Here is a 23,809-nt window from a genome sequence, read left to right on the forward strand (position 1 = left end):
GCAAACCTTGATTCACCTCAGATACAACAGTATTGATGCCATCTGATGCATAATGGGGCTGTATTTATGTTTAGGCTGGATAAGAGTAGTTGTAGTCTGTCCTCCGTAGTGTATCGGTGTGTTATGTAATCTGTGTGTCAACAGATCACACTGACAGAATTGATTTTTTTCTATTTAAAAATCTCTGAAAAAAGTGAAAAAGATATCAGCCAATCACACTCAAATTCAAACTGTGTGACCTTTGGGTAATAGGAAGTTTAACAGTAGTCCCCCTGTGTATTCTACACAAGTTGCTCTGTATGCACTTATTGTCAGTTTCATAATAGAGACCAGGAAAAGTAGATGGCATGTTCTTTCCACCGCTGTCATTGGAAATGACTTCCAGCAGAGCCGGCTGATATATGGCATGGGGTCTCTTTGGACCTTCGCAGCACTGGAGTGAGTGACTTTAGTGGGTTAGAGTAATTGATGTTTTGAGCTCTGACAGCTAGCAGCCTGAAATTTGGGCCACAGCTCCAGAAACAGGAGCAGCATGTCCAGATGTTCCACAGTATGGGTCAAAATGCAAATTTAAAAAAAATCCTGCACAGTACGCTGCAGAAGCACGGCTGAGCTCACGTGACCACAGAAAGGTGGCTAACAGTCCAAAGCTAATATAGACGCAGTATCACTTGTTAACAATCATTGTGTCAACCTCATAATGATTTTGTTGCATTTTTATTGAAAAAAAGAAGACATAAACAGTTTTCAACAACTGCAATATCAATATACAGTATTTGCCTTATAATTTACAAAAGATAAAAAATCTGTACAGTCTGTGGTTTGTGCAGGAAGGTGGGAAGACTCTGGTAGAAAAATAAAGACCTAAGACAGGAGAGTTGTCAATGAGAGTTCAGATAAAGCATTTTTTATGAAGTTTTCCTTAACCAGAGATGCAGAGAAGAGTTCTGGTTCCCACTGACAAAATGTGAATGTGCCACAATAAAACCTTCTAAAAAAAATTAAAATTAAAATTAAAGCTCAATCTTCCATAAGACTGGAGTCAAGAAATCGTACTCAACAAACCTGCTCTTTATAAAGACAAAGTGAGGGCCCATTCAGAAACGACAAATTAACTTCAGAAGACCTGCAGTGGTGAAGTGTGAGGGTTACCTGGGATGTTTCCGAATTCTGCACGTCAACACTGATGTTAATATTAAGCAGACTAAGTCAAAAGCAAATGATTGAACGTTTCAAGAGCCAACCTCTGTTAGATGAGGACAAGTTCAAACCAACAAAAACTCACAGATAGTTGAGTCTTATATTTACACATTTGGCTTTTGTGGGGGGCAGGGTTGGGGGGCTTTTTGGTGAGGAAAAGGTGCACTAAAGCTTTGGAAAACACACTGACAGAATCATGCTCGTCTACATCTACAAATCACATCGTAGGCTGCAACTGCAATCTTCAAAACGGATACTTGTAAAAACAAATAATACATTTTGGCTCCTAGATTTCCCTCTAAACATACAATATGTAACTTAGCAGCACTTTATCGTCAACATTCAGAACCTCGGCTCAGGGGCTGAACTTCCTGTCACATTCTCCCATCGACCTGTATTGCACATTAGAACATGAAGATCTTCAAGGAAGGGCATGAGCATACTGCACAGAGAATCACCATGTTTGTTTCTATTTGTTTTTCTGCGACAACTATTGCAGTGTGTGCTTGCTGGTAGCCAAACCTTCCCACCAGGACTGACTCTTTTTTTTAAGGCACACACATTGCAAAAAGAGGCCGTACCTAGACAAGATAATAGTTTGATGAGCATAGAGTACTTGCTCGCCATTTGTGAAAGATATCTTTGTCCTGCGTTGCATCATGAGAATACAAAGACCACCACAATGAACAGAATCATCAACGTCATTTGCTATGAGACCAGCTCATTAACAAACCTTTACACCGCAGGTGTTGTGACATTTTACGTACCCTTTGAATACGAGTCTTGAATTAAAAATAAATCACATATAGGTTGGCATTTAAATAAAATCTCTTACTATTTAAATTAGATATATTGAAGTCATCTAGTGACATTAAGGCCAAAAATCAGCTAATGTACCGAAGATGCTTGTTGACAAATTTCAAGTTGGAAACTTCCAATTCAATAATACATCACAGTTTTTTGAGCAAACATTTTCTTTTGCTTCTTTTTCCAATTTGGATATCTTTCTAATATTTAAAGACAGACTTCACAGTGTGTAAGGGATGGCATGTAACCCATCTCATACCTCAAGCTTCATGCAACCCTTTAATGTATTACCCACTTTCACCATAAACAACCAGTATGTTGGGTTTTCCCATGGTGTCTTATGGCTAATCTTTTGCATAGAGGACTTCATACTCAAATCACAGTCTTGCATTAAACAGCATTCAGGACCAAATTCAAGCTAGTTTTAACACACCCTGCAGTATTGTTTAACTCTTCTTTATCTCAGTAGTCATATCTCTGATTCTGCCGTTAAAGGCCTTGTTTCCAAAGGCAAAGAGTCCGGATTGCTTTCAGAGTCCGACACCACATCTGTGTTGGTGTCCTCAAGTGCAAAGACCTCAACACCCTTCATCTCCTTGTTGTCCTCCTCCTCAAACTCCTCCTCCAACTCCACTTTTTCCAGAGCCACCTCATTCTCATAACAAAAGGAGTTCCTCTGACTGGAGGCATTGGAATTCCTCTCGGCTAGTTCCCTGGCACTGCAGTCAGGTGTGCTGGGCACCTCGTATGTGTTTTCAAAGCGCGAGTAGTCCACTTTGTAGTAGTTCTTCTCCTCAAAGAGCACGGGCTCAAAGCGGTGGCCCCAGAGGATCTCGCTGGCCACGTAGGAGCTCCGACACTGCGTTGTCATTGCTGTGGCCTCGACCATGCCCTCCAGGATCACGACGATCTCAAACTCTGATGTCTCCAACTCCTGTTTGCTCATCTCATAGAACGGGCTGTCCTCATCAATCTCATGAACGATGGTGATTGGTGACACCAGGAAAATTCTGTCAATGCCACTGTCGAAGCCCACGTCAATGTCCACCTGATCCAGAGGGATGTACTCGCCCTCAGCGGTGGTGCGGGACTTGAGTAGCTGGGCCCTGACGTGGGCTTCCACCAGGTGACTCTTCCTCAGGTTCCCCACGCGCCACATGAGGCAAAGTTTACCGTCCCTCATGGCCACAGTAGCATAATGGCTGAACACCAGGGTCTCGTTCCTCTTTTTGGGCTTGGCCATCTTGGCCATGACTGCACCGATGATGAAAGCATCGATGATGCAGCCCACAATGCTTTGGAAGACAACCATGAAGACCGCAACAGGGCATTCCTCTGTTACATATCTATAGCCGTAGCCAATAGTGGTTTGGGTCTCCACGGAGAACAAAAAGGCAGCCGTGAAGCTGTCCACATTGGAAACGCACATTTGAGTCTCGTTGTCTAAGTCCCCGTAAGAGAGGGCCACTAACCAGAAGACAAAGCCAAAAAACAACCAAGAGAGCAGGAAAGAAAGGCAGAACACGAGCAGCATCCAGCGCCAGCGGATGTCCACACAGGTGGTGAAGATATCTGCCAGGTACCGCTGGCCTTTCTCGCTCATATTGATAAACTGCACGTTGCAGTGGCCATCCTTCCTGACAAAGCGGCTCTGATGTTGGTGCTCCGTGTGCACCTTGTTGACATTGCCATTTCCGTAGCCATTTGGGACGGCAATGGCGGCCAGCTTCATGCCATCTTCCTCAGAGGACACAATGCTGTAACGGTGGCTTCGCACACTCCCCATTGCTGCCGCCTGGGGGGGCTGGGCCGAATCTGCTTTGGAAAACAGTCTAAGTTTTTGGTAGAAGCGTTGGAGAAACAGTTTTGAATGATCCAAGGGCCAAACTCAGCTGGAAATAGGGAACTAGATCCTGCGGGGAAACGAGGGCGGCTTGGGCCTGTGCTTCTGCAGGCGTGCTGTGCACCTTTGGTGAGGACGGGTCACTCCTCGCTGACGGCTGCTTTGAACCTCATCAGTGAAGTGAGCTGTGGAAATAACGGGTAGAGAGAAAAACAGGTTTAAAGTAATTGGCAGGAACCAGAGCATAGATCAGTGTGTGTGGGTGTGTGGTTCCCTTCTGTCTAAATAATGCATTGCACACTCAAAGTTAGCTGCGCACTGCCAGCATCCACAGATAATGTTTAAGCGATGTATGCAGTGTGGTTTTAAAAGCATAGGAAATATATTGTTGAGCATTAAGAGTAGTAGATAAGACATATAATTCAAGCACTAAGAAAGCTGACAATGTGGGAGAGGATGTTTACCCTGCTTAATGCAAGTATTAATTAGGCATGTTAGTCACTGGGGAGCTGAGTCGAATTAAAGATCATGTTCATGTGAATCCAGCGAGCCGCTGGTACAAAGTAGCAGCTTTGTAGGAGTGTACCCACACGCTGCACATACATAAGTGAGAAGGCAATGCATTACATGCTGCTTGTGTTTAAAAGCTTTGATAACTCTCAGAGGATTCCATGCTATTTAATCCCATGCTATTGAGAGTAAAGTCAGGTCGCACATGCATGACCAAAACTAATTCTCACCACCAGCACATCCCGTAATAATATGTAATGAGGGGTTGCAGCTTTTCCTAGAGGATGGCTGTCTTTCTCTGAAAACGGTAACCTTGCGCCCTATGTAACAGAGTCACAAGGACAGCTAAATTAGAAAAGCTATCGACTCTGTGTGTGGCCTGAAAGGTCCAATAAAATGCAGCACCACAGGCTACAACAGGCCACGGTCAGCCGGGCATGTTCTGCTCTTGCCAAAATAACTCCCCACCTCCAGTTTTGACATCTCTCACATCTGAAACTCAAATAATCCAAAAAGAGACAAAGTATGACATGAAGTCGAATGGCCTACTTTTGTTTTTAGAAAGTATTCAGATTTCACTTTTGAAAGCACTTTGCAATATAAGAACATTTTTTCATATTCCATCATGTTGTTGCGTTTAAATGAAACTGAACTGAAAGTGATTGAATTTCATGTGGGTTGAGTTGTGCAGGACGCGATCCTAAATCCCCCCGCATCTTCTTTGTTTTTCTAAACTCATGATGTCACCGCTGGGTCGACTACGAATAGCAACCTGTCACGCATACTATTGGGAATATGGGGCCCAGTCCATTCACAGATCAATGCGTGACAAATCATTTGCTTTATGGCATTCCAGTGATTTTACATCATGTTTAAAACAGTGAATTCATCTTTAAAACACATTTTTTGCATCAAATAACATTAATACACAAATATTAAATGAGAAATTCACCAAGATTTAGACCAGGTCAACTACCTTATTTCAAGCAAATAATCCAGTTTTTCATTGTTTCACGAGTTTTGTTTTTTGGCTGCACTGTATGTATAATCTTTACTGTATGTATAATGCATGATGAGAGAAGTGAAGTTGAAGACATTGAATGGACATTTGTGTGGTACTTTCTAACTTTAGCAGCCTACACTTCACAGACCATACAGTGAGAATCAAATCTCAGACTTTTTTTATGGTGTTGATGCTCTTACACTGAGCACATTTCAAACAGAGGTCTCTCCCTCTCGCTGCCTCACGATGGATCTGTCACAGTTTTTTTGAGTTTCTCCTCGCTGGAGTTTCATCTGCTCACTATATCACAGCTCTCATTGTTGCTGGATGGTAAAAAAAAAAAAAATGGTGACAGAGGGCTGCACAAACTGTGATTGTTTGTTTTGCATGTGTTCTCCTTTAGAGCCGACAGCTGAGGCAGATGGAAACTGGTTACATAAAGCTGCTCTATTTATTATTACACAAATCAATAACTTTGGCCAATCACCCCGCAGATTGTTGTAAGTTTCTGCAGATTGTATTCGTGACTTCAAATTATTAACTTCAGTTATTTCCATTTCATCAGTTTCATTCTACAGGATCGTTCAAGTATTTGAGAGTTCAGATGCACTGAGCTTCATGAGCTAAATAGTTATGACGTAATAGTGTTTAAAACAAGCACAGATTTGGACCGGATGCGCACTGAAACATCAATTAGCAGGTGTATAAAATACGCAGCCAATAATGTAATTAATTATAATTATAATAAATTTAAAGATGATGTTCTTATTACAGATCATCCGTATGGGCATGAGATCACATCAGTTATTACAGACTGCATCGTCTATATTATTGAATCATATCTACCATTTGATAATAGTCTTTCTCCCGAGCTACATCACAGTCGTAACAGGTATTATTATGTCCCGCTTATTACACCTACCTGTTGGTCCTCTCTGTGCATATCTGCCGTCTTCTTGTCGTGATAATTCCCATATGTGCCAGTTTTGCACACTGCACTCTCCCTTTTCTTCGTACTGCTCTTTTGTTATGTTCACTAAGCTTCACGTCTGGCGCGGAAAATTCTGCCATAACCCTCTCCAGTAATACTGAGGAAGATGTTTGAGGATGCAAAGACAGACTTTTTAAACACGTGTGCCTATCCCCGCCTCCATCCGGCCAGCGGCCAATAGGAAGCTGCAGCGCCTGTTCGAGGGAGTGAGCATGAAGAGTCTGTATTAACCAATATTTACAGTCTACTACGGTATTAACTGTCTAGAGAGGAAGGTAAGAGGAGTCAACTCATTTTTTAACTCAAGGGTCTCCGAAAACTTGACGTTTGGTCTCCAAAATATCTAAAAAAAAAATAGATGTATTCATTTAAATATCTTAAAATACTGAAAATACTGACTCATTATTGTAATTTATGGGTCACGTTACTAAACCTAGGTCCTTCTCTAGCCTATGTGAGAATCAAGCAGTTATACTAGGGTTTGCACAACAGGCCTACTTTGATGGTGAAATCGGTGATCACCATCACTGATGAGTGATATTAAGTGTGTTGAGTGAACACAAGGTGGCAGTGTAGAGCCACAAAAGCTAATTCACCTGGAACATGCGTCACATCAAGTCATGTCGTGTTTCAGAGTTGTACAAGGAAAACCTTTACTTAATTTGAATGAGTTTTAACTTTAGAAACTGCAAAGAACGCCACATTGCTTGTTGTATATTTTGATGAAAAAAAAGGCTGAGGTGAACTCTAGCACAGTGGATCCCACATGGGGGTCTTGAGATTCCTATATTAAGCATAATACAATTTTAAAATGATTAAAATAGCATATTTTACACATTAATGTCAAAATATAAAAAAAGTAGTTTCCTTTTTGTAATAAAACCATTGTCATGAAGTGAGATTTAAGCTTGAATGAAAGTAATGTGTAAAAAATAAATCCTCTTAAAATGTAAGTTTGCACATGACTGCAACAATTCAGTCGATTGAAATATTTATTGCAGCAGAATATACTGTAGTTTGTGTTTGGCTCCGACCTAATCACTCCTCACAGCTTGCATTTACATGCAGAAATTTGAGAAGCTATATAGAAAGTATATCTTCACCCCCACCACAGTCGGAGTCTACAGGTGGATGCTGAGCAAGAGTGCAGTAACTGGTGCAGGGCAGAGCTGGCAATGGAAGAGCAGAGGGAGAGACTGGAAATATCGCAGCTTAAATAGACCGCTAATTGGAAGGAGGTGGTGTCAGGTGATTGTTGATACTGTCGCATGTCAAGTGTGAAATCAGAGCAGCTCGAGTTTACTGCCTGAACCAGCTCTCAGGCGTCGCCTCATTGTAGGTTGTCTGCTGCTCTTTACACAAAATATGCACACATGTATGTATTCTTTAAAGAATTAGGCTCATCCACTGACAAACATAAAACCTCTACCACTACACACAAATAATGACATTTTAACATACATGGGTCTGATATGCTTTATGTGAAACAGGTGATGGTTTCTGATGATGATGCAGATACCACAGGTTAACGGGTAAGAACAGGAAATGCCAGTTATGAGTCCAGTCTGACACACACTCTCTTTGAGATGCCACTCATTTATTGAACTTTAGCTCTATGTGTATGTATATGGGTGTGTGTGGCTAAAATGATAAACAAGCAGTCCAGAGAACTGAGGTACAGGGTATTGTTTGATTGACAGGATGGACAAGGGTCTCAGGTCAGTGATAGGTGCAGGAGGGGGTCGTTGTTAATGCGCATATGGCAAGTGAATAAGGAGTTATACAAAGGGGGTGTGCAGAAAGTGGCTTACCTTCTGCACACTTAAAAAAAAACACAAATGACAAAGAAAACATCTGTATTTGATGAGTACTTTGAGTTTTTTATTCAGCCCAAATGTTTACATGGCAGGTGTAACATTCAAGACCTTTACAGTGCCTATACAGAAACTTGCCACCAGGTGGTGATCAAAATGTTTTGGCTTCACTTTTGAAGCTGTTCTGCTATCAATCTATATTTACAGTCACTGGGCAATGGAGATGTCAGTTAAAGGGGAAGGCAAGGTTTCAAACTGGTTGGTCCCCTTTGCTATAAGAGATCCCTGAAAATTAGACATATGTATTATTAAGCCATAGTGTGACATGGGTCATCACTGCTGTTAACTTAGATGCAGCTTGCTGTTTTGTTGATGCATGCCTATAAATGATAGTATCATCAGCGTACATTTGGACATCTGTCTCATTGCAGATATTTGGTAATTTGTTAAGTAATGCTGTTTTGTAAGTTTGTGTATAACTTTGAATTTGGGTTAGAACCCCTTGAAAATGAGACGCTGTACCCCAGAGGGCTATCTTTTAAAAACTTCACATTCAGTATAACTGACAGGAATAATATGGTGAGCTCACTTTTACCAACACAGATTTTTATTAAAACACAGTGCTGCATAAAAAGTGTTAAAAAAAAATATTCAAGTATAATACTCTAACCTTCCCAACAGTATCAGTGCTTGATGCTCTTTGTTTGCCTGTTTACATCTCCAACTCCAACGTCTTTGACAAAATAAGCAAAACTTCCCACAATTTGGGTGCTAACAAATATTAAAATTACAAAAGGTTTACATGCCAAAAAAAGGTCATTAGGTCATTCATTTTTCTTCAGTGATTATTGAACAGGAAGGATGCGAGGCACTTCAATACAACATAAACCCAAAGGCTTCACACTAAAAACATACTTGCCCTTCTGAATTTCATTTAAGCCAACCAGTAGGCTACTTATATCAAGCAGTTTATTTTATGCTGCTTATGATTTAGGCTAAGGCTTGCCTGTTCTTATATGAAAGCTTCTGCTGCGTCATGCTAGCTGGTAGCCTGCTGCCTTACTAATGTTAAACAAAGAATTGCCGCTTATGCATATAAAAGCTGTAAAGACACATATAAATATATTTACAGGAGTACATTATATCACATTGTTACATTCATAAAACCTGTAAGAGTCCACTGGTTAATACAATTTAGAAAAAGTATATTTCTGGTTGTTTAAGCTACAAACTAGTTTGGTGCATCACCTCCTCAGTGATGTCATTATTCACATGGTAAGTGTGTCCATTTGTCTTTTCTGATGTAAAGAGAGGGCGGTGGTACTGATTCCCCACTGCAGGACGTCTCCCCCTGTGAAACTCTTCCGCGCTAACCTGAGGAACCTGGACCCATGTGGTCTCATTGAAGCGAGCGTAGTCCACCGTGTAATGCTTCTTCCCTACTTTAAGCATGTCCTGGAAGCGCTGACTCCAGCGGATGTCGGTGGGTTTGTAGCAGGTTCTCGTCTGGTGGAGCATTCCTGTAGTGTCCCCGGTGTAGGTGAAGGACACCACCAGCTCAAAGTCCTCCTCCTGCAGGGCGTCAGGGCCCAGACTGTAGAAGGGACTCCCAGGCTCCAGCTTGTGGATAATGGTGGCCGGTGTGGCGAGGACAATGTCTCGATTCTGGATGTCCAGGTCCTGGTATGACATCACAATGGACCCCTGTGACTTTTTCACATAGCGGACTACCATAGCCCGGGCGACACCATCCAGGATGTGATTCCCTCTGAAGTCTCCAAGTCGCCATGACAGACACATAACCCCGTCTCGCAGGTTGACCACGGCACAGCTGCTAAAACCCACCGTCTGAGCTCTCTTGCGAGCGGATGCCATTTTAGCAACAGCGATACCGATGATAATGGTGTCAAGGAGGCAGCTGAACACATCCTGAACCGTCACAACGATAATGGCCACGATACAGTTCTCAGTCATCCCCCTGAAGCCGTAGCCAATAGTCGCCTGCGTCTCCATGGAGTACAGAAAGGCTCCGGTGAAGCCCCGCACGTTTTCCACGCACGGTGCATTATCCAGATCATCTACATCTCCGTGTATGTATGCAATGAGCCAATAGCAGAGGCCGAAAAAGATCCAAGAGAGGATGTAAGAGAGGGAGAAGATGAGGAACATCACCCTCCAGCGGATTTCAACAAGCGTTGTGAAGATGTCCATAAAGTACGGGCTCCAGTCTCCAGGGGCCTTCTGGAAAACGACCGGGAAGCTGCCGTCTTTCTGCATGTAGCGGAGCCGCTTGCCGTCATTTTCCTTGCCAAGTGTGTGGACTGTGGTGTGGTAGGTATCGACGACAACCTGCTCGCCTCTTTCTGAGCTCATTTTGACCAGGCTTTAACCTTTCAGGCTCCTGCAGAAAGACAGAAATGAATCAGAATCAGAATCAGATTTATTGGCCAGGTATGCTTACACACACAAGGAATTTAACTTTGGTGAATGCTCTCTTATGTACAGGTACAACATTAAACATCAACAATAAACATAATAAGAAAAGACTAATATTTACATGACTAAATATGAAACAGTGCAGTGGTGAATAGTGCAAAAGATGCTGAAGTAACATGATAAGTAAAATGCAGTTATGTGACAGACGGGTCAATTAAGATGTCAATTACAGTATTTACATAAATAAGTGTGCGTATATTGATCATTTAAATTAAATAATATATATATACATATATATTCACAGTGACGGTTGATGATTAGTTATATTGTCAAGTTTAAGTAGAAAAAGTGGACTCATGCATAGGCGAAAAGGACAGCATCTTCCTCATTACATGTGGCTAAGGTGTAAAAGGCCCCCGGACTTGTTTGTAAATCTGAACCCTTCATGTTTGAGCAAGCAGCGTAGGTCACTTTGTGCCTCAGGCTATCAGCAGTGAATGACTTGAGCAATGCCTGCTGCTCAGAGTGTGAAAAATGTAGGCGACTTCAAGAGCACGAGTTTCTAACCTGTTGATAATTTACCAGACGTTCAGTTAGTCTGGACACGGTGCAAAACAGTTTTTCTACTAAGCTTACCATTAACACTTTAATGCATACAATATAGCTGTGTAAAGAGGCAGAGGTTTTTCATTAAGCTAAGTAAAAAATATTTTTTTTAAATGACAGCTTTTTTAAAAAAATGCAGCGTCTGGAAAGTATTAAGACAAGCAGAATCTATGTTGTAGAATATAGCGCTTCGGTTTAACTCACTTTTATTCCTCGTCTAAAACCAGAAGTGATTACATTTTACTGCCAAACATACCAGACATATAAAGGCACTATGATCCTTGTGACCTGTTGAAAGAAAACAGGTGAAAATTGGCGTATCAAACTGTTATACATCGACAACCTGACCTGTTAAACTGGCTGTTTTGTTCTGAAACCTATAAAATCTTGTTGATGTCTAGGACGTGTAGGTGGCTCCCCAGGCTGGACTATGTCCTCAATCCAAGCCTTAGTGTTGGCTAATGTGTGTTTCTTTTACTGTTTACTTTTATTACTATAGGTTTAGATAATTAAGACATTATCAAGAAACATGGAGGAAAGGTTGATCCTTGGTGACATCACAAGTTGAGCAAATTTGAAACAGAGCATTTTTCTCTTTGTTGTAAGACTTATGCAGACTACAAACAAAGGACTAGATGCTTTTATTTCACATTTTGTGGGTCGGTAGACACTCAGGTTACCCAAATATATGTTCAAAAACACTGTTAAAGTGGATTTTGCAAAAATTAAATTGTGACCCACGACAACACAATGGCACTCCTAAACTGACTTGTTAGAGAGAAACGAGAAATGAAAGTGTGCCTCTTTTTTAGATGCTCATAAACAATCTACCATATGATCTGAGAAGGTATGTCATGGTTAATTAAGCAAAACCTGAATTTATGTTTGTCCTCATGAGGGTTAATGATTACCCTCTAACCACCTCTAACAGTTTTCACCTCCAAATTTTCCCTCAAATGTCAAACTTTAACCACATCCCCTTCTATCCAGTGAAACACTCCAGAGTCAGGACATTTTGTTATCTGTGTGTTATACAGCACTTCATTAATCTGACAGCTCCTTGTGACTGATGAAAGGCACCTTATCAAGTTCTTGTTTGAGTGTTGAGTAAGCACAGTCACTGATCGATACATTTCTTACGCCATGTACTTCCTTGCAATGTGTCAATCAGGCTTTTATAGAGTTTTTATTACTTAAATAAATCCCCAGACAGCACGTAACTGATGTTAATCTGAGTCTATGACAATCGGCTTCACAAGCATTTAATTTCACACCTCCTGTGGTGTGACTGTGGAGCCAAACAATCTCAACCATAAACTTGAAAGTTGTTTGTGCAAAAGTGCCGGACAAAAAACAGTGTTCCCGTCAGTGAGGTCAATGTCAATCGAAATAAGATTTTATTGTAGCTTGGCTTCTATTGTCTGGTACAAAGTCAATCAACACATGGCACCCATGCATGAGACCTTCAACTGAAGCTCAGACTCTTGTTGTGCAAGTTTTGTGGGTCAATAGCGGCTGAAAGAGTCATAAACCTGACATTTTCAGTGATGCCAAAAAACGAGAAAGCAGTTAAAATTCCAGCATAACATGTTGTCCCATCTCTTATCACTATTTATTCTGCATTGATTCAGAATGTTTCCTTAGATAGAATCGAAGAGAGCGTCCAAGGATAGCAAGTTACCAAGTAACCATGCATTTATAAGTAGGCAAATGCTTGACTCGTAAACTGCAGTGTCCCAGGTTTCAGACTGCTGCAGCTTGATTTTTATACAGCAGGCAGTGAGTGCATGGACGGGGAACAGGCTAAAGGACTGTAGGATCTTAAAAAATGTCACTGGGGCCTATCTGCCCACCCTCCAGCACTCTTTGCATATGGAACCAGCGAGGAAAACTACCAAAACTTGAGGTACGTGGCTGACATATCATGGCAACTTTGCATGTGTGGTAAATTCGTCCTTGTCTGTTTCGACCTATATGCACTTCCTTCTCTTGACTTCATGTCCACCTTTAAGACACACTGTTAATCCTCTGAGATCTTCTGACATAGCAGTATTTGCTTTATACTGCAGTTTGGATCAATATTCTTCAGATAGAATTGTAAAATAGATGTTTTGACTTTTCTTGGATATTTCTTGCAACACCTTTTTTTTTGTTGGACTCTTTGACATGCTCAAAAGATCTTAATCATGATTTTCTTATGCAAAGTAAATGCACTTTCTGTGCTAAATCATAGCAATGATTTCCCATATTCTATATAAATGCACAACAAAGCACATTATGGAAACATTAGATATAAAGGAAATGAAAAAGTTATTTGTTTTGATGGCGTATTGCCATCTTTAATGAGGTCTCTTCTGTTCATGGTGATAATTCAGAAGTGCTGTTACATTCTTTAATAAGCAGAAGATTTAGAATATTTCCCCCCTTGCTCACTGAACCCTTTTACTTTCTTAAGAGTTGGGCTGAATAGATATTTGTACCTACTCAGCTGTTTTTGGATTAATTTAGCTACTTAAAAGATGTCTTGCAAAATGTTTGACACACTCTTCTTACCTCAAACATTCTGAACATTTTGTGTGTATTTAAGTATTCAACTTACTTGCAGAGTAGGATTTAAAGTTGTCAGGTGTCACATCAGCCCATCAGAACCTGCCAAGCATTGAGCGATATATGTTGCCACAGTTCAAGTCACCTCTGTGTTCAGCCTGGTGCAGAGTGTTGGGGGGGCCGGCCTGGTCCTGAGGCAAAGTCTCGGTTTCTTCTAATATCGCACTTCCCACTGTAATCTTATTGGACAATGTGGAAGAATTTATGACCCATGGAATATTTTCCTTTCATGCACAAACCTTGAGGTCCTCATTACGTGGTAACTCTTTCTGGATGATGAAATAAAACGTGTGTAATCTGAACAGTCATTAATGATAAGGGCAGATAAATACTGATGATTTGTAGGTTGTTAAACTATTTAGCAGCGTATATAAAAGTCATTTGTATTTTCTGTGAGTCATTAGACAAAAAAGTTAACCTTTACTCCATCAGGTAGAGATTCCAGCCATTGGCACGGGGACTTTCTTTGTCTCGCTCGTCCTCAACTTGATTCTGATAAGATCACAGAGGAACCGCCGGGACACGCTGACTTTTAAAGCACATTTACGGCAGTCATAAGAGCACCATTGGCTGTAAGGAAGAGGATCGACAACATCAAAACAGCCTTGTGGTGTTTTTTTAAAAATAGAACAGGACCCTCTGACGTCTACCTGAATCATCCTGTATTGGCTTTTTTCAGGATGATGTGTGAAGACACAGATAAGAGACATTCCTCTGAGAGATAACCTAGAAATAACAGGCCTGTCATTTACAGGCAGAAGCTAAAAAAATGAATGAGTGCAAGCGTCGGCTGGAAGAAAATAGTGTCACTTCCTTTACAACAGTACATAATAAAACCCATAAACTGCATAACTGTTTATTGATTTATTGATTGGAGTGTCATGCACCACGTGAGGCCAGCACTTCAGGCTTACAAGACAACAACATCTGTAATCTGAAATATAAAGGAAACATGCCGAAGCTACCTTCCTTTCTTTTGATCTGAGTAAAGCAGCCATGAATTTAATGGCACATAATATATGACAAGCACAGACACATACATGAACATTAACAGGCTCTGTTCATTGGAGAAAGACTTATCTGAGTCAGTTTTATTTAGGGGATGTTTCTGTAGTTGCTTTTTGGCTCTTTGGGGGTTTTTTTGGTCTCATTTTGGTTTTTGTGTTCTTGTCTCTTTTTTTCAGTTGTTTTTTGTCTATATGGAGTCATTTTTAATGGCTTTATTATATTTGTTTTATTGTATTGTTTAGTACCGCATCCTCAATATTTCTTTGTTTTTCCGCTTTCACTATCTATCGCTTGCTATGTTTGTGGTACTTTAAGATACCCATGGGTTTGCACCTGCAGCCACTCCCCCCGCTTTCCTGACACGCTCTTTGCTTGTCATAATAATGATATCAAATAGATGTGATCATATATTGGGGGGGGAGTCTGAGGGAGTTGTATTCATAGTGGGCTTTATTAGGAGTGATTAATTTAATTGAGGATATGAGACAAGGTTGCAGAAATTACAGGTACTCACTGGGAAAACAGATGCATATAGGAACTATGCATCTGTTTTCCCAGTGAGTTAAAGAAAAAAATCAAGGAAGACGGGAAGCAGGTCGAGGGACCGGCATAAGAGACAGCCTGAACAGCCTCGAGAGCAGTGAAGTGTGCTGTTTGTCTGACATATTTTAGACCACATGGTGATAACCTCTGCTCTGACAGACAAAGGTCAATCAGGTATGAAACACATTTCAGATAAAAGAACCAGTTACGCAATGGTCCAGTAGTCCAGAAAAAGCACATTTATGTAGCTGAAAAGTATGTAGCACACACTATCACGGGGTATGAAGGGTTCAAAATAATTTTGCTACCCCTAAAAAATGTAAATGAGACGTACAGTGCTATCATGGTGACTATGTCTCCATAGGTTTCCTAGCTTGTCTTTTTGTGACATATGAATAAAGTTATGGCTATACCAATAAAACATTCATTCAAGGACGATAAAGAAAAGATGTACAGCATATTCATTTGAACCGTAAATAAATTACTTTTGTTCAAGATTACAACCCCAGACTGTGTCATTCTGTGTGTTATTCTTCTGTATAATTTAAGTAGCCTATGTCAAATGTTAAAGCTCACACCTCCACCAGGCTGTAATAACTCAAAAATATAAACATAAATGCAGTGGCAGTGCAGCCCAAGTTATATCACAGCTCTAGTTTGCTTTATATAACTTAATCACCATTTGAGTCATAAAGTCTGATGATAATATGAAATGATCCTTCAGCTTTCAGAACAACAGAGTGTTTTTAATGGCCATACTGTAAGAAGACACGCAGACTTTACTCTGAAGCCACAACACAAATACAAGTCTTTGTCTTTGAGGCGAACTCCTGCCGACCATTGTTGGCAGCTTAAGGTCACTGTCCCGTCTTACAACCACAGTGTCATTGTAATGTGGAGCAGCATGGCCGGCTGTAATGAAAAAAGACAGGTGGAGCCACCTGTACTTGCTCAAAGGTAAACAGAGAGTAAGAGTAATTGCATTTCTATCTGGACTGTTTACACAGGATCAATGACGGATAAGCTGCAAAAAACTTAGCGTGATTAATAAGACAATGTCTTCTTACAGACAATTGTGGACCCGTGGTGTTGTCTTGCGATGTTCCTGAATGGACTATGTGTGATTCAACGTCACAGACAGGACTATTTAAGTATCAAGTCAGGCCGATACCTAGAGAAAGCGGATGATAAAAAAAGCTAGCACTGTGATAGCCTCATTGCTGCAAGGAAGCAGTCAAAAAAATGTTGAGTTTTTGCACCAGCAGCGTGTGGAAGGCAGTACTCTTACTGATTCTTCAAACAACAGGTAAGTGTCTCTCACTTAGTGTACATCTGTGAAAAATAGAGAAAAGAGCATTCTAGTGAAACTGTTCAGATCTTTGGCTCACATTTGATCTCTTATTTCAGGGTGTTGGCATGCTGAAACTACCTGCAAAACCCGCAGATGTCTGGCTGAAATGTTGATCAAGAGAGGCTACTCATCTCAGCCACAGAGTGAAAACTGCTCCCTTGTTATTGAAGTGCCTTTCCTTGAGTACCAGACTCTGTCAGTTGTAAGTATTGTGCTTGTAGATGCATTTGTGGTAAAGTTGTTAACCCTTTACACCAGTGCAATCATTTGAAGCCCAACTTGAATGTGATAAGATTTCCATCTGAACTTTAATAGTTTTCGTACTAACAACATGTGCTGTCTCTTTTAATAGGACACTAAGGAACTCATGCTGATAAGTCAAATTCGAGCTGATCTTGTAAGCATCAAAGTTTTTCCAAATTGACTGAAATACATTTAGAGTCTGTTTCATAAACATTCATTTTGATCTTGAACCACAGATGTGGATGGATGAAGAGTTGGCGTGGAACCGATCTGATTACCCGTTTGATAAAGTCACCCTTCCAGTAAAAAATGTCTGGACTCCAGAGATCCTTGTAACAAATGGGTCAGTCAGTTACAGAGTATAAAATAATCAAACTCTCAACAAAGAATTCATGATTGTTTTTTTGATGTTAGTCTGACTCATCTGTGTCTCACCTGTGTAGAATATCAACCACCATGAAGCACAGCTCCAGTGATCTGTTGTTACTCCAGAACGGCACAGTGATGCACTCTGTCATTATAAACGCCGAGGTCAACTGCGAAATCAACTTGTTCAACTTCCCCTTCGCTGGTGATAGTTGCCCTGTTGCCATCCAAACCTGGAACGATGACGGTGAGCCAAGATACTTCTTTTTTTTTTTTTTAATTACAGTTGTATTATTAAACTTACTCAGTGGTACAATTTAATTAAAGGGGACATATTATGAAAAATCCACTTTTACAGTGTTTTTGAACATATGAGTGTCTATACTGACCCACAAAATGTGAACTAAATCCATCCAGTCTTTTGTTTGTAGTCTGCATAAGTCTTACAACACAGAGAAAAGTGCTCCGTTTCAAATTTTCTCAGTTTGAGATGTCACAAGCTGGATATCGCCACCCATGGACTCCATCCCCAGCCTAGAACAAACCTTTTGCGCATAGAGTACAGTGATGTCTATTGGGAAAACTCAGGGGGGCTCATTGCATTTAAAGAGACACACACACCAAAACGGAGCGTTCTGAGAGAGCTGATTTATACAGGGTCACAAACCTCCTCTGGTGCTTGATTCATGTTATATTTTGACCAAAGCACAGCACAACGGCCATTTTAGACACTATCTAGACATTGCAACAGCGACAGAAAGAATTTGTGTTGTTCCCAGCAAAAGGTTTCTACCATCCCTTGAAAATATAATAGCCTTAATATAATTGAAATTGGATGAGTCATTTGGCAAAAGTAACCTATCGTACATTTAATCTCTAGACTCAACATGTTTATTTCTGCTGACAAATTGGCATTTTGATCCAGACTCTGATGGGGATTCTGCAGCTTGGTTGATACACAGCCTCAGTAGTTGATTTTGCAGTCCCAGTTCTGACAAGGCAAATAGCTAATCACAGTTTAGGATTTGGGGGGGTTGCACCTGGGGTGGCCAATAAGATCCAACTGAGGGGGGCCCGTGACACCCATGACCACCCCTGTGAATCTGCCCCTGCCCATTGTGAGTCTGTCATATTTGAGAGAGGGCTATGAGTAATTCTGTGAAGAGCCCTACTAAAGAAGACTTTTCTTCTTCCAGGATGTGGTACAAAACTGAACTTCCACTCAAGATTGAAGATGGTTGATGGTAGCCATGGAGATTGGCAAACAGATGACATATCCCTCCTACAACAAGGAGATAGAGATGACCGCTATTACATCATGGTAAGATGGTTAACATACAGGATTTATTTATGCAGTATGTATTAAAAGTATTGGTATCATAATGGAAACAACATTACATGTTTAAATAGTAAATATTTACCACTTTCTTCAACCACAGTCTAGTTCTGCAAATTGAATTTGTGTCTGTTTTTCTCCTCAGGTTCAGTTATCAGTCAAATATCTCAACCCATTCATAACTTTAATGCTGCCTAGTATTCTCCTCGTCTTAGCTGATGTGGTCAGCTTCGCTCTGCCACTGGGAGGCGGAGAACGCTGTTCTTTCAAGGTCACTCTGGTTCTCAGCTTCACCATGTTCCTTATCATCCTCAACAATGAGCTCCCTGGAGACAGCACGTGCGGCCCAATCATCAGTCAGTCGGACACAAATCAACTCATTCACTTACTAAATTAACGAACAACATAATACCAACCGTCTGTCTCTCTGTCTGTGCCGCAGGAACCCACTTCTGTATTTGTCTAGTCCTCTTGGTGTTGAGCATGTTGGTGTCTATGGTGCTGACAGGGTTCGCCAACAATGGTAGTCTTATTTTTTCCTGCTGGCCCAAAAAAGATTCAAGGCAAGAAAACACAGGAAACAAGGCAGAAACCGAGGATGAAGGTGAGAAAGAGTCTTACATTACTTGGGGAAAAGCTTTTGACATTTCTGGACTTGAACAAGTCTTGCATTTATGCTGAAACCATTGCGTTGCCTGCTCTGACTGCTTCTTCATTCCTTGCAGAAGTCAAAGCTGACATTAGCGTGATCAAGCTGAATGCCTCTGAGGGAGACAGTGGAATGCTCAAGCCGTTGGTCGACTTTGTGGAAGAACTCAAAGCACAGAAGGCGGAGAGTGAGCAGTATCAGAAGATTGCCGAAAAAGCGGACAAGATATTTTTCTGGTTCTATTTGTTTTTTGGCACCACGTATTTTATTGCCATGTTTTGTGTGATAACTTTGTACAAATGTACTGTCAATCACTTTGAATTCTGGTACTGATAGAACAAGCTGAATGTGAATTAATGCATGCCAAAACTTTCTTGAAATACTATAATAATACTTTCATTAGACTTCACATATTTGAAATTCCAATGCAAAGATAAGAAGACTGATACACATTACACCATACACTTTTTACATTTGATTGACTTCAAATTCACTTGTATATGCCTAATATAGTGTGCCGATTTGTTTGTCTCTGATGTCAGATAAGGTTGTGTTAGCCTTTCTCTGGTCAAACAAATAAAATAAATGTAGTTTTCACTCTTAATTTAATGTTATCCCTAATTGAACCCTATCAACCTAAATTAAACCTCTGAGTCAAAATGTTTGGCAGTGATTATCATGATCAATTTGTAATTTCATATTCAAGAAAAGCAATGAATGGTACGCAGAAACTGCCTAGCACTGACTGTCCTTTGGTGCCATCTAGTGGTTAACCCGCTGCACTTGTTTCTCCACTGACTCCAAGGTGATGATGATGAAGGCAGTTATTTTGAGCTACATGTTTCAAAATACTGTTTACTTTATGTCAACTATTCGTTCAAAGGTAATAAAAGGCAATTAATTAAGCATTAAAAGTGATCTTGAAAACGTAATTGTGTGTGTTGGATGATCTGCATGGATTGTGTTGTTTTTTTTTTTTTTTTTGCCATTGTTGCTTTTATGAGGTAGGACAGCTGTATAGAGCATGAAATGCTGGCGGGAGAGTATGGGGGACGACATGCGACAAAGGGCCGAGGTCGGATTCGAATCCACGGCAGCTGCTATAAAGACTAGACTATGTACATGGGGCGCAAAACATTACCGATATAGGCTATTGGCGCCCTGTGGTGGAATTCTTTGACATTCATTCGAGTCCAGCAGCACATCTCTGGTTCATAAGTAATGTAAAGTTCAAAGTTTATTTTACAGGAAGTGTATCTCTGTAATTAGCTCGTAATATGTCCTCAAGAGAAATAAACACACATTTGTAATTCACTGTTTTCTTTTTTATTCATAGAATACAATTCCAAAGAGTTGGAGGTAACCGGCCACCTTTGAGTAAAATGACCTTCATTTCCAACATCGTAAGCCTGATTAATTAGCACCTCTCCCTTACCTATACACATTATTTTCATCAACCAAAAAAAGTTTGATTCAAACAACATTCATGAACTTGTGTAAAATGTAAAGTCCACAGTCCAGGATTGTAAAGTAGGCATACAATTTATGGGGCCAAATGTATCCACCCAACAAATGATTTCCCATTACCTAATTATAAAAGTACATATAGACACTTAGTGCAAGTCGCAAAGTGTCCTTTAAACTTCAGCTAGATAGATTTAATTTGTCAATTTTAGAGAAATTCTTCTCTTATTCAAGGCACTGTATTTCACCCGAATCCCCCTCCTTGAAAACAAATTAAAGCTTATCGACCACTATAACTGTATTTACAGCGACACTCTCCACTTACCAATAAGTGCTTGGTCACTGCCAAAAGGTGAAATATATTCTAAAGTCCAACTACACTGAATTTAAATTGATTGATTTGAACAATTTGAAATTACTTCTTTAATCATTTGACAAGAAATAAGCAGGAATCAACACATACAAAACCAATTAAACCAGAGATGTAAATGAATTTCAAACACCAATATCCCCTCAGAAAAGAGCCGCCTGCTCCGAAAAAAAAAAAAAAAAAAACTATGAAATATAATGAACTCCATCAACTTCAAGGTTCCTCTGTTTTTGTCATTGCCTTTAGTGGAAAAGAACGGAAAGGGAGAAGTTAATATATCCTGTCATTGAGAGAAAAAAACATAATAGAAGGGGGCATGATCGTTGTCCTTTATACCTGTTTAAAAATCTGGGCACTCAGATAGTTCTTTGCCATGTTTCCCAGATTGGACTTCCCGCCCACCTTGCACCTGACATATCCATAGAGGTTGGCCCATTGCAAAACCAAGCCCATCATCACTACAGCCTGTGGAGGGGGGGGGGGGGGGGGACACCAGAATAAAAGAGAGATAAACCATCAATTACAAGCTAATTAGACAGAAAATGTAACTTCAAGTTCATCTTATAACCACTCAACTGACCAGCCATTTGAGCTTGAAAGAGAAGATGGTGCTGAAAACAAAAATGACCCAGAAGATGGGGCACACGATGAGTCCGAGCCAAAAGATCCGGGACTCCGCACTGGATGTTGCGTTTACACTTTGTGTCTGTTTAGAAAAGAAAACAAGGTTTAATTTCATTTCATTCAATAATAATCCAAGAAAAAAAAAACAATATCGTTTATGGAAACTCATATCCAACGTCCCCATTGTGTCAAATGTTATGTGTCAGAGAGGACAATGCAGCTTTCCTATGTTACACTCCATCCAAATGTCCAATAAGGTCATGCAGCTATGTTATACTCTACAAATGTGAGGTAAATGTAAAGTTGGCATTTGCAAAATTGCTGCAAGCTCTACTTTGTCTGAGAAATTGTAGATGCATGTTTTTCTGGAATGCAGTCGCCTCATGCTGCTTTGAATATTCCTGTTTTTACAAAGATCTCTATCACTCTCCCGTGAGCCAGCAGATTGCTGCCAAGGTCATGTTTATTTGCAAAGAGGAAACACGATGAGGCTGTTTAGCCTAGAAACCATGTTGCATTCTATCTTGTTTTTCCTCCACGTGAGACCCTTCCTTTGTTCAGCACAGAGTTTCCTTTTCTTAGAGCGACCTTTTGTAAATACCGACAGCTAGAGATTTTTGGATGCACCTGATCAAATTCTGCTTACCTTCTTTGACTCAAATACCCAGTGGTTGTTTCCATTTTCATCCACCTGATTCCACCACCGAAGACCCACTAACAGTCTGCCAGATACATTCTGGAGGGAAACAAAGTTATTGAAGGTCTGCTGCATTCATTCATTCATTGGTTTTCATTTAGGGCTGCGCAATTCAAATTTCACAACTGCAACATAGGCAAGTGCGACATACGGATTAAAGGGGCAGACATTTTTAAATGAAAGTAAAATGAAACATTGTTATGTGCTATACAAATGCCCGGACCTACAAAGTTGTGGAGCAAAAGGAATAATTCCCACTAATCATGAATCTAATTGCAATTGTTATAAATGTTAAATAATTGCAATGGGATTTTTTTTCCCATATTGTGCACACAGACTGTACCTGTTCAGATCTTATGTAAGCAAAGCAAACCAATCTGTTTAACAAAGACCAGATCAATTCAAGTGACAAAAATTGATATAAAAAGGGGAACAAATGTTTTTTAACTAATTAGAAAATAAACTAAATGTCATGAAACATGGTTAAGAATACCTCAATTGTTTTCTTTATTTGTTGTGTACAGTTTTGTGTCCGCTTATTCAATTTGAGCATTTATATGCACTTTGAAAATTCTACCTTTGCTGTTTTTTTGACAATTCAAAATTAAATGTTAAGCAAGACGTGGGATTTATTTCCATATTTGTTTGTTGTGGTCAACCGTTCCCTGACCTGCTCACCTTGACAGTCCAGAAGTCACAGGACAGCAGGAGGATGATGGTGACCATACAGGCGATGAAACGACCACTGAGGATGTCACACAGGAGGTACACCACGATGGCACTTGCTCGGAAGAACAGGTGGAAGAATGAGGCCAGTGGGTGCCTGAAACATAGATTGTCGTCTTAAGTTTCATAGGATAATAAATAGACCTACATATTTGCTCTGAAGAAGAAAAAAAAGCCAATTTAACCAGAATCACAAATAAGACACTTGCACCTTAGTTTGGACTTTGTTTGACCGATGTTATCGTCCTCCTCACCGAAAAGGAGAGCATCTTGGGAATCCTTTAGAGAGAAAATATGAGCAGGGTTACGTTAATTCTGCAGATGTGTTTTGTGCAATTTCGTTTTTTAACTCGTAATTTCATCTGAAAAGACATCGATGTTAAAGAAACGCATCATAAACGTTGATCTGGACGAATTAAACTATTATTAAATAACAAGTAGTGGGTTCATTTATTCACAAAACCAAGTTTAGGATGGTTTACCTGTCCTTGCATTTTGACACTCCGGGATGCATTTCCGGGTGACGTGGTTGTAAACAAACCCGTGTGCTAAGGACCCCAGCCAGGTGTAGCCCCGACGGTGCCTGACGCAGGTAAGTTTTACCAAAGTGTTTAA

General features: G+C 40.3%; 4 protein-coding genes across 7 annotated transcripts; 1 reads left to right on the forward strand and 3 right to left on the reverse strand.

Annotated features, from left to right (window-relative positions):
* Positions 1-701: 701 nt before the first annotated feature.
* Positions 702-6,482, reverse strand: LOC132954271 (inward rectifier potassium channel 2-like). 2 transcript variants are annotated; one of them, XM_061026800.1, is made up of 2 exons: positions 6,286-6,463; positions 702-4,035 (listed from the first exon to the last, which is right to left on the reverse strand). In XM_061026800.1, exon 2 carries the CDS (start codon positions 3,791-3,793, stop codon positions 2,477-2,479), a length of 1,317 nt encoding a protein of 438 aa, XP_060882783.1. In that variant the 5' UTR covers positions 3,794-4,035; positions 6,286-6,463; the 3' UTR covers positions 702-2,476. The 2 variants fall into 2 exon arrangements, 1 of the variants encoding a protein (XP_060882783.1); XR_009665735.1 differs by lacking the exon at positions 702-4,035 and adding an exon at positions 4,047-4,680 and having other exon boundaries at positions 6,286-6,482.
* Positions 6,483-8,213: 1,731 nt separating this feature from the next.
* On the reverse strand, positions 8,214-14,289 carry LOC132995603 (inward rectifier potassium channel 16-like). Of its 2 annotated transcripts, XM_061065646.1 has the most exons (3): positions 13,810-14,289; positions 11,467-11,498; positions 8,214-10,569 (listed from the first exon to the last, which is right to left on the reverse strand). In XM_061065646.1, the coding sequence occupies exon 3, from the start codon at positions 10,539-10,541 to the stop codon at positions 9,393-9,395; it is 1,149 nt and encodes a 382-aa protein (XP_060921629.1). In that variant the 5' UTR covers positions 10,542-10,569; positions 11,467-11,498; positions 13,810-14,289; the 3' UTR covers positions 8,214-9,392. The 2 variants fall into 2 exon arrangements, with proteins under 2 accessions (XP_060921629.1, XP_060921628.1); XM_061065645.1 differs by lacking the exon at positions 11,467-11,498 and having other exon boundaries at positions 13,810-14,283.
* On the forward strand, positions 12,696-20,627 carry LOC132995602 (5-hydroxytryptamine receptor 3A-like). Of its 2 annotated transcripts, none has more exons than XM_061065644.1 (9): positions 12,696-13,116; positions 16,776-16,921; positions 17,072-17,116; positions 17,199-17,305; positions 17,406-17,575; positions 18,525-18,649; positions 18,810-19,020; positions 19,107-19,268; positions 19,390-20,627. In XM_061065644.1, the coding sequence occupies exons 2-9, from the start codon at positions 16,826-16,828 to the stop codon at positions 19,644-19,646; spliced, it is 1,173 nt and encodes a 390-aa protein (XP_060921627.1). In that variant the 5' UTR covers positions 12,696-13,116; positions 16,776-16,825; the 3' UTR covers positions 19,647-20,627. The 2 variants fall into 2 exon arrangements, with proteins under 2 accessions (XP_060921627.1, XP_060921626.1); XM_061065643.1 differs by lacking the exon at positions 12,696-13,116 and adding an exon at positions 15,358-16,674.
* zgc:112148 (uncharacterized protein LOC550424 homolog) lies at positions 20,624-23,764 on the reverse strand. The gene is made up of 7 exons (XM_061065648.1): positions 23,677-23,764; positions 23,406-23,473; positions 23,147-23,291; positions 22,418-22,507; positions 21,728-21,853; positions 21,484-21,612; positions 20,624-21,387 (listed from the first exon to the last, which is right to left on the reverse strand). The coding sequence occupies exons 1-7, from the start codon at positions 23,686-23,688 to the stop codon at positions 21,361-21,363; spliced, it is 597 nt and encodes a 198-aa protein (XP_060921631.1). The 5' UTR covers positions 23,689-23,764; the 3' UTR covers positions 20,624-21,360.
* Between the last annotated feature and the right edge of the window lie 45 nt (positions 23,765-23,809).

This window comes from Labrus mixtus, chromosome 20 (genome assembly GCF_963584025.1).
Source record: "Labrus mixtus chromosome 20, fLabMix1.1, whole genome shotgun sequence".
Lineage (NCBI taxonomy): Eukaryota > Metazoa > Chordata > Actinopteri > Labriformes > Labridae > Labrus > Labrus mixtus.

What these genes read in the sequence shown, in the direction of transcription:
- LOC132954271 (XM_061026800.1), bottom strand. Translation starts at nt 3,793, where the DNA reads ATGGGGAGTGTGCGAAGCCACCGTTACAGCATTGTGTCCTCTGAGGAA.
- LOC132995603 (XM_061065646.1), bottom strand. Translation starts at nt 10,541, where the DNA reads ATGAGCTCAGAAAGAGGCGAGCAGGTTGTCGTCGATACCTACCACACC.
- LOC132995602 (XM_061065643.1), top strand. Translation starts at nt 16,611, where the DNA reads ATGTTGAGTTTTTGCACCAGCAGCGTGTGGAAGGCAGTACTCTTACTG. An exon ending in ACTGATTCTTCAAACAACAG is followed by an intron (nt 16,675 to 16,775) that starts GTAAGTGTCTCT and finishes CTCTTATTTCAG; the next exon opens with GGTGTTGGCATGCTGAAACT. An exon ending in GTCAAATTCGAGCTGATCTT is followed by an intron (nt 17,117 to 17,198) that starts GTAAGCATCAAA and finishes CTTGAACCACAG; the next exon opens with ATGTGGATGGATGAAGAGTT.
- zgc:112148 (XM_061065648.1), bottom strand. An exon ending in GGGTATTTGAGTCAAAGAAG is followed by an intron (nt 21,854 to 22,417) that starts GTAAGCAGAATT and finishes TTTTCTAAACAG; the next exon opens with ACACAAAGTGTAAACGCAAC. An exon ending in GTGCCCAGATTTTTAAACAG is followed by an intron (nt 21,388 to 21,483) that starts GTATAAAGGACA and finishes TTTCCACTAAAG; the next exon opens with GCAATGACAAAAACAGAGGA.